This window comes from Anoplophora glabripennis, unplaced genomic scaffold (genome assembly GCF_000390285.2).
Source record: "Anoplophora glabripennis isolate ALB-LARVAE unplaced genomic scaffold, Agla_2.0 scaffold9, whole genome shotgun sequence".
In the NCBI taxonomy this organism is placed as follows: domain Eukaryota; kingdom Metazoa; phylum Arthropoda; class Insecta; order Coleoptera; family Cerambycidae; genus Anoplophora; species Anoplophora glabripennis.
In genome coordinates, this window is record NW_019416258.1 from 1,223,464 (window position 1) to 1,234,035 (window position 10,572).

General features: G+C 34.1%; 1 protein-coding gene across 1 annotated transcript; it reads right to left on the reverse strand.

The window, feature by feature from the left end:
- Positions 1 to 1,556: 1,556 nt before the first annotated feature.
- LOC108909703 (protein limb expression 1 homolog) lies at positions 1,557 to 9,261 on the reverse strand. Its single transcript, XM_018714112.1, has 4 exons — positions 8,592 to 9,261; positions 4,215 to 4,378; positions 3,665 to 3,806; positions 1,557 to 3,604 (listed from the first exon to the last, which is right to left on the reverse strand). The coding sequence occupies exons 1-4, from the start codon at positions 8,782 to 8,784 to the stop codon at positions 3,204 to 3,206; spliced, it is 900 nt and encodes a 299-aa protein (XP_018569628.1). The 5' UTR covers positions 8,785 to 9,261; the 3' UTR covers positions 1,557 to 3,203.
- Between the last annotated feature and the right edge of the window lie 1,311 nt (positions 9,262 to 10,572).

A 10,572-nucleotide genomic window follows, 5' to 3' on the forward strand; every position in this document is an offset into this window, starting at 1 on the left:
CAGCACCAGGGACGCTGGAGCCTAAATGTGTGGTGCGGTATCATTGGGGACAGAATTATTGGACCTTATTTTTTTGATCAAGCTTTAACTGGTAACCGCTTCTTAGAGTTTTTGATCAACGACTTGCCAATTTTGTTGGAAGATGTGCCACTCGAAACTAGGAGAACTATGTTTCTGCAATTAGATGGTTGTCCGGCACATTATTCAATTAATGTCCGAAACCATATTAACGGGACCTTTCGAGAACGCTGGATAGGAAGGGGAAGCCTATTTCCTTGGCCGGCAAGATCTCCGGACTTGACATGTCTTGATTTTTACTTGTGGGGACGCTTAAAAGACATTGTTTTTCAAACTCCACCAACAACACGAATGGATATGGAAAACAGAATTCGAAACTCAATTCGTCAACTATCAGCGGTAGAAATCGAGGCTGCGGTTCTGTCGACTCAAGAAAGACTGGAACAATGTGTGGAATATGACGGAAGGCAATTTGAACACAGAAGGCATTAATCTTTTTTCAAAATCGGTCCTTTTCAGGACCACAACTTTATTTAAAAGGAAAATCGCTTATAAATACGAAAACGTGCGACTTAAAATCACAGCACTAAATAAACTGACATTTCTTGTGAATATTTTAGAGAGGAGTTTGTCTTTTATTTCCATGGCCTACTACTTGCCTTCTTATCGAAAGCAACCGATGCATTTTTAAATGGGGATATATGAATTTTCCTGGTTTAGTATTTTTTTTAATAATTTGAGTTAGGAAAAAGATATTAAGATGCGGTTTGCGCAGGCTTATTGGTTGGTCATTTGTCTATTTTCTAGTCTAAAAAAAGTCATATCATCGCATTTAAATTTTTTGAGAAAATCCAATATTTTGGTTATAATATCGAATAACGCCCTCTATCGGCGGCCGTGTAGGTCGCAACTGTCATGATTACGAGAAACCTAAAAGCCCAAGAAATGCTCTTTTCAATGATACCAAATTTATCCAAATCCATTAAGCCGTTTCGAAGTTACAGGCATTTATTTCAAACAACATTCAAATACCCCCCACCACTTTATTTCGAAAGATAGAGAAAAATTGTTTTTACAAAAAATGTTCGACTTTAAGTTAACATTAAAACGCAAATACTTTTTTGTTACATTCATTGGGGAAAATCGTGAGAAACGTAACTTTATGTAATTCAATATGGTGGAAACGCCCACTGGCGGCCATCTTGGAAACTTGAAAATAATTTCCAGCATTTTCCCTTGCCCACTTTACCTATAACATTTTGTACCGTAGCTCTCTAGGATCACTAGTTTCTGAGATACAGCCACTTACCTCGCTTATTTGCCCACCCTGTACATATTCTTAATTATAACACAAATGGTAAGGATTTTAGCAACATTATATTTGTCCACAGTTGTGAAAATAGTTCCTAAATCTTGTCTTTAATATCATTTTTATTAGTTTGAAATTCTTGACATGTTACATGGTTTATCGACTTTTTATTAATTTCTTACTATTTGGGTTTCATATAGATATATTTAAAGGGAAATAAACAAACAAAATTAATAAAAAATGTATTTATATAAAATATGTATTAGCAGTGTATGTCAGCAATAGCGATATTAATCAGTCAACACAGTAGCTAGTAAATTCAGCAATAGCTAATAAAGTGCAACAAAAACCAACTTCCACCTTGATCATATAAAATATTTAGGAAGAACTCCAGAACTTTTAAAGTTAAAACACAGATCACTATAACAAACTAAAATAAATATTATACCGATCACATTTCAAAGTATTACAAGAGAGAGATAGTTCACTAAAAATTTGTAAACTATCTTGCATTCCGCATGAATGGAGGCAGGTTTTTGGTAAAATAAAACATTAACGATAATAAAGCAATAAGAGATCTCTAAACAAACTGACAGTTCCTATTATACAATATCAACACGAACATTAAAATAATTTACGTAATAACAAAACAGTCTCACAATATATATATAACGAAACGATATAGAGCCTTCTCTTAGTAAGTTCTTCCTTTCTGAGACACACAATCAGCTCAGAATCGTGAAAACGAGAATATTTTTACTATCTACTCTCACTTGAAAATCAATGCAATTGAAACCCTGCCACCACTGTATGCAAGCAAATTTTATACCAGATTGGACAAAAAATGGTGGCTGTTTCAAGATCTACCATGAATATCACAATTTTTCACAGGAATTGGCAATCTATGTTTTAAAACGTTTTGCTTGAAAAGTGGGAATGCAATAAAAATTATAAATGATTTTACTCTATTTATATATTTTTTTACAAAATATACTACATATACATTAATATAATCAAAGGTTATTTTCAAATTTATTTTTTTACCCAGAACTTCATTCATTTTTTGTCGCACCTGGTAAAAACACTACTGAATAATTATAAATGCAACCATGCAGTTCCCTTGATTAAATAAATAAAATCTGACATCAAATTGGATTATTTACAAAGAGTTTTATGGCATTATTAATTAATGTTTTCCAGCACCTTGAGAACTAGAAAGTAAAAAAATCGTTTTCACCGATTTATAATGCACAAAATCATTTGTCCACAACTTCACCCACTGATTCTCATTGTCGTTGGGTTAAAACTGGCCCATTATTGACATTCTTAAATGGCAAGTGTACAGTTCTACTAAAATAGAGGCAAAACAAGGCATTACTAGTTCTTTCTTAGTTCTATTTTCGGAACTTACGATTGCATAGAAAAATTGTGTGCAAAACACACCAGTACAGCTTTATATGTTAGAATGTTTATAAATTATTCCGTTTATATTTAGTTCATAATATACAACACGTTAATTAAAATATAACATGTGGATGAATTATATCCATTTGATCTAAAAATATATGTCCCTTTTTAGTACTATAAAGTTACATACTGTGACTTATTCTTTGTTTGATTTCGTTTACTTAATTTTTAGCAATTTAAATTTTCTCAGTTTTTATATTTATGTGGGGGATATATACCACATTTTTATAAATTGGTAGTTATTTGTTTTGTTAAACAATGAAAAATATGCGAAGAAAGAAAGTTCTCTACTTGTTCAATAAATTATCACAGTAAATTCGAGGAAAAATGTTTCTGGAAAGTACAGTTCCATGTCTCTTTTTATTTCCAATTATTTTACCTCTCTCTTAGCTTTGGACATCTTATCTTGTTAACTGACGTTAACTTGACTGTGAGCCAAGATAAGAATGTCTTTCTTTTCTTTGGGAAAACGTAGTTCTCGTCCGGCTAGCCTAGCAGATTCGAGCTCTCTTTCTGCTTGGTTCAGTTCCTTTCTCAAGGAACCCGCGCATTCCTGCTCCCTCGCGATCCAGTCTAAGGCCATTTGAGATCTCATATCATCATCCAAAGCCCTATTTGAGTAGTGAGCTACAACTTCTTGCCTGCTGCACTGGCGTTCACGCATAGCTTTAAGGCTGCCATTCCAGTGAAGTAGCTGGAATACGGTCATCAATTCTTGAAACTCCAGCATAGTTCTCCCTTTGTTTGATTCCAGCATAAAGCGAAATGCACCTATACCTGTGTTGGGATTGTCAGCCTCTTCACTGTCCCCTTCATACAATAAATTCAATATTAATTTGGAAATCTTCAAATGGTTTGAAATGTACTCACCTTTAAATGAAGATCGAGCTTCTGCTACAGCTTTTTCTATAAAATCATCTGATATCCTGCGTGATGGATGTTCGTTGAACACAGAATTCATTAAAGCAATTTTTGCAGCGCTTCGTCTAGCTTCAGCTTTAGTCGGGCAGTTCTGAAATCAGTTTCAAATATTCATTTTCTAATTTAATGAGAGATATAATAAATCTAATAATTTATGAGAGACAAGTTACATAAATCTATTTATGCTTGCAGTGATTGTGAACAAACCATATTGGAGCTATGCTAGTACTGCATCATACTTAAAGTCGTTCATAAATTATGTCAGAGCCATATTGGAACTGTGCAAGTACGGAGTTATATCGTTAATCATTTCAGTTGTTATTATTGAAATTGTATGGGAAATATCATTTAATAAACAATATTCTAGGACCTTGGTTTAAAATGGATATGTTACAGGGTGTACATTTATAAATAATTTATAATAACTGTAATAAGTGTACAATATACGCAAAAACAAAAGGATAACTTTTTTGTTTAGGGATAAAGTTACTGTATTTACCTGGAAACTTCCAAAGCAAGAGCCTCCGGGAAGAGTAACGTAACATACATAAGGTTGAGCGTTGGATGGCACCGACTCATATATTACAAGGGCGCCATTGCGCAAGTCGGCACCTCTTGCGTGCTTCATTTGCCAAAATTCCTGCAAAGCCTCCACAACATTTACTGAAAAAACACAAAAATTAAAAATTATTAAGTACTTTATCCATTTCTTGGGATATACTTAGTTCACTTAAATTTATTTTATATTTTAGTTAGATTAGTTGGTTAAATTTAAAAAATATTTCACCCTGTATGTTAAAGTTTTAAATATAACCAGGTTTTAGTTTTAATCGACGCGATATTGCTATGTAATAATTCAGTTTTTTATAAGGTGTTATAAAAGTCTCCGATTTATAAATAAATGTAAATTCGCTTTTTAGGTGTCCTGGTAGATAGGTTTTAACCGCAATTTGAAAATTCTGTGAGTTTAATTACCTTTTGAAAGACCATAAAAGCAGTGGTTTAACCATCCATGAAGTTGGTTTTGATGTTGTAATGGTATTATGTTAATGAGCTACAAAAACTGCTGTGACCACTTCTTAATCTTAGACTAAATGTATAGTTAAATAAGGAAATCATTTTGCAAAGACTGACTTCAGCATTAGATAAAAAATTAAGACATATTTTGCAAAAGGCTTTATTGTAATTTCAAGATTATCTTAATGTAAAAATGCTACAATAAACAAATTTTTACAAAAACTTTTCTAACGGGAATTTTCGAGTTCGAGATGTTACCTACAAGACAAATATTTCAACGTAATCTATTTATTATGCAATCTTTGAAAAACTAGTAAGTAGTAGCAAGTACATACTTAGTTATTACTATAAGATTGTAAACCATTGTTAAAAATATTAACTATATTCGACGCAAAGAACGGTTTTAATGTGTTTAATGTAGGTAAATACACCTGTTACAGTTTCTGCCTCGATTTTCTATGTTTTTCAGAACTTATGAATTTATTGCGTTCCAATTAATAGATTCGTTGGATTCATGTTAATCATTTCATTTCAGGTATTTCAGTCGCCCTCGCCCACCGCACTAAGTATGTAGTAGGTATTGAGATTTGTTACAGTTATCCGAGATCTGCGCGTATATGTATAAATTTATTAATTTGATGTAAAATTTAACTGTACAGCATGTAGAAATAGTTACGTAATTATTTTTTCAGACAAGTGTTTATAATAGTTTTGTAAAATATAAATCGTCGATAAGTGGCTCAGTGTGTTACGAAGAATCTGTATTAAAGAAATATCGGATGATTTTGCAACATTTCGCAATGGCTTCGTGAGAAGCCATCCACATTTATTGTTAATTTAGTTGGCCACGGGCATGAACTCGCGATTTAGTGGGCTAATCGGAAACATCTCAGCAGTCAGCGGCGGCATCATTTATTGTCTGTACAGAGCAAGTTTTTAAACATTTAATACCTAGTACAAGTTAAGGCTTATACTAAATTTATGCCGCATTTGTTACTTTTTTGCTGTCTGGCTATGTCACGTAAAATGCCGAACGCTGGCAAGGGCAGTGCATGTACCCCGCTACCGTTCGGTTTCACCCCACCGATGGCGATCAGAGGCATCAGAAAGCAGGCGAATTACAAGTCATTTCCTGTTAGCGTAATGACATTCCCTCGTTTTGTACCGTGAATAAAAACATTAATTCGAATTAATTCAAAGTGCAATTATAACCGATTAACTTACTTGGTTTTCAGTAATCACTTTCGTGACCTCCTTATTTAAAATGTTGTTTAATAAATACACAATAACTTCTATAGGGTGTCCAGAAATAAGAGGCAAAATTTTAAGCACATATTTAACTCGTCAAAAGCAACAACATTTATCTACTTATTTTTTCGAAACCTTTTAGTTTTAAGACAACTTATATCTTTGTATATATATGTTTTCTTAGCCGTCACTGAAGCATGAAGTCGAAATGCTTAGTTGGGTGAAGAATAAACAAAAAGATGTGGAATTAATTAGGTTACTATTAAAAATTAATAAAAAGTAAAAAATGACCAAAAGTAAAAAGTGACAAACTTTTGACTCGGCAAAAACAAATCAATGTTGTTATTTCGACAAATCGACACTAATTTTTTTAAATGATCAAAATATCCTCCATTATTTTCAACTGAAAATCTTTACAATACCCAGTTACACAAGCGATGTCGATAATGGTAATCCTGAGGCTGTAAAAACTGAACTTTTTTACATGGTACGGATATATCTGTTTATTTTAAAATCCTCCAAACTGAACTTTTTGATACATTGTGCTGTAAAGCCAGTCTACGTGTACTAGTATCAGGAATATTTGTAACATTTTCCAAATGGGCATCTTCAATGTTCGTAGTACGATTAGGTTTTCGCGATTCATAATCACCGTTAAAAGATCTGTGATTCCAATATGTGCGCCTGTTTGGTAAGAGACTATTCGGGAAACAATCCATATAAATCCTATAGGCCCTAGAAGAGCTCCCATGGGCTCCCCCTTAAGCTAACATCATATAAGCGTATTCACTATTTGTAAAATTCGGCATGATACACAACTACAACTGTCAATACCTAGTTTTATTTCTTGCATTTGACACTTTAAAATAGTGAATCATTGCATAACACATTCGCGTATGTTATACATTTTTTTTAATCCATAAACGCACCTTGTTATTATAATGAGTAAAAAATACTGGACAAACGTGTCAGATTTCGAAGAAAAATATTAGACAAAAATTGTTGTTTTTAAGGAATTAATAAATATTTTTGACACATTTCTAAAACACTCTGTATATACTAGAGAAGTATCGCTAAATTAACCCTAACTTTGATTTCTTCTGAAATCTTTTGTATTTCTGAATTCATCTTGAGAAATGGATTTATTTGAATCAATATTATCATAATTTCTTATATCATTATCAATATTTTTTGGTATTATAAAAGGTATAATGGGTGTAAAATATCATTTTTAGTCAGAAAACAAAAGATTGGAGTTAAAACTTCTAATATGACTACAAACTGAAATATTTCTTTTTTTATAAGAACAATATATTTTTTTTATCTGATCTAATAAATAACTTTTTTCTGGTCAATATGATATATGAAATTTTCGCAAAAAATATACCTCTATAATGTCTTGATTGTTCACGGCACGTTTTGAATTTTGTTGGAATGTAATTTTTTGCGAAAATCAAGTTACATATAGTTGGATTCAGATAACAATGATCAGAAAATGAAAAAGTACACTGACAATTTCCGGACATTAAGGTGGGCACTAAAACATATGATACGAAGTGTCAGTTTGTAGTATTATTAGAGGTATTAATGTCAAGCTTATGTTTTTAGTTAGATAATAGAAATTTGTCAGTTTAATCATGATCATTACATACTCAAATAATTAATACTGTTAACGAAAGAGTTTTATTAGTTTATAATAGTAATAAATTTTAATTTTAGAAATTATATAATTTGATTAAATTTCTACGTATAAGTAGTGAATGATATTACGCGCCCGGAAATTCGCGAACGCGAATCATGAGAACGGACAAAGACAGAATTTTAGCAGCGATGGCAACTCTCCTCTAAAGTGAGCGTGCAAGATCTTTTAGGGGAGCAGTGACACATTTTAACGTTGCATATTTTACAGAACTATTTGAGAAATTGTCTTTTACACGACAAACTAAATTGACATTAGATATGCTACACAATCTCTCTTCGGGATATTCAAAGAAACTTAAGATTAAAAACCACCTAAACTCTATTTAGTCCAATAGCACTGCGTTTTTTAATTTTCAGCCGTATAGATATTTGACTGTGTGACGATATGAGTTTACGCTTTCCAAATATATTTTAGATGGAAAATCTATATCCATCAGAAACTCTATACTGGAATGGTGATATTTAGTGATTACCTTTTACCTACTATTTAATAGTCTTGTGGTGTAATGATGTCGCGCTTTCCAAAAAATGTTTTTGATTGGCAATAGTTACGGCTCACGAACGCAAATTGCAAATATTAAAAGAATTCTGGTCACTAATATTCTGGAAAATACAGAAACGTTATGCACATTAGATAAAGCTCATGAAAATTGAATCATGTTGATATTTTGGTAGCGAATGTGACATTTCATAACTTGGACTGGTTAAAGCAATTCGCCAGAATATTGGCCACACACATAAAAGGATTAAGGCAGATGAAGAAAGAAATTAGCAATTGCATTGTGAAGGTTTTTGCAAATGGTATGTGACAACGTTGCAGATTTGACATTTTATTATGTGATTATGAGATTAGTTTGAAAAAAGTACTACCAGCAGTGATGGTGAATGGTGATGATATTGCGAGACTTACCTCTGTAGCCGACGTCGTCGTACAGCTGAAGCATGGGCGCCGTGGCGGAGCAGGTCCACTGGGGATCGGGGTAGACCATCATGTCAGTCCTATTGGCAGCGGTTGCATTTGCCGGGGTGACCCCAGGGGCATCACCAGAAGGTTCAAGTATGCGCCGCGAAACAAGATCGCGGCCCGCACATGCACTTCGCATTAATGGGTACTACTGCCTCTGGGCGAGCGCGCGCACGTTTTGCATCCCGGCCCTAGCCCCCGAGCCTGTTGCTATGGTATCCGGGCCAGTCCACCAATCCACCAATTTCCACCGCACAAAGCAGCGACAAAAGCTGGTAATGCTGGCTCCCAACGGAGTGTCAGTGGCCTAAGCCCATCAGCTGGTAATCGCAACAACTTACTGCACAATGCACTACTACTGGCAACGGCCCACCGTCCTCCTGTCGACTGGCGACTTGGCTTGGTACCACTCGCTGCACTGCCGCTCCTTTGTCGCAGAGTGAGACCGTTGGCGACGATGATAGCTATACGCCGCAACAACCGTCTGCGTAACTAACTGCAAATTGGAAATCCTTGAAAAGACAGCGGACGGGTACCTACCCGAGTAGTCGATCACTTGGTACCTTGTAGCGTGTGTGAGAGTACCGAATGCTGGACCGGGTACCACCAACTAATCGACTTTGTGGCTGCACACTACAGACCAGAGCGCATTGCTTCTTCTTTATCTGGACTGGGCTCTTTGACACCGTCACCGTCTGAACTGTTATTAAGTGCGGCAGGATCGGACCAATGTAGATTGCTTCACGAATATTGTCCATTATCTCCTTCCCGTAGAGGAAAAAACCGAGTACATACATGCAACACACCAATGAACCTTTAATAGTACAATTGTATTATAAGAACACTTCTATCATTTAAATGATTACGTTTTACTTTCATCCTCTCTTCCTCCTTCCAAATATTGGTTACTTAGTACTAATCCAGTTAAGGAACATAGCGATATCGTGAAATATGCATTAACGGAAATTGCTACTACAGTTGCATTTCCAATAGTAAAAAATATCAGCTTTGACAACTGCAGTATCTACTCAAAGAAAAGAAGTCTATTTCTATCTTCCACATCTCCAAATCTTGATCTAATATCTATACACCAAGTTACACGGATTAAATGAAACACATTAACGAAAACTGCTAGAGCTACTGTTTGCTAATAGTTAGAAGCAGTAGAAAAATGTTGGCTTCAATAACCATTCAACCACATAAAGACCGATTATCTTTCCCACACCTTCAAATCCTGAAATAATACGTACAAATAAGAAATACATATATATCAGGGTCTTTCGACCAAAGTTACACTGTGCTACTATACCTTTAGACAGAAAAATATATTTTATATTTATAACTCATAAATTGAGCACACCAAAAAGCTTGTCCTCTTATAAGGACGAAATGAGTTTATTCGAATGTTTTGGAACAGGAATCTTTAAAACAAAAAAAAAAAACAATTTATATTGATAGAACGAGTTTGTGCATTTCTTGAACACCTAAATACCTGTGATATCCAAGGTTAAGCTCGTTCTATATAAAATATTTAAATTTATGTTGCTATAAGATAGTAAACAAACCAAATACAGAGAAGTTTATTTTTAAGGGCATAGGTACCTCTAAATTCAGAAATATTACAAAACGAATTTTAGAAGCTGCTCGATGAATTTGTCTTTTTAATTACGAAAATAAAATTGAAGCATATTTCTTTGCAATCTGTGGATTAAATCTGTTTTAATTTCTAATATCCGAACTAAAGTGCCACATTTAAGCCTCAAGCGATTATTACATTAATTATTTTAGAAAAAAATTAGAGAATTTGTCAACAATAGAAAAATGCTATAATACACATGGCATGGACGCCGGCAGGGGGGGGGAGGGGGGATGGCAGGAGGATCGTGGCCTCACCTGATATAAATAATTAAATTCATAGACATCGCAG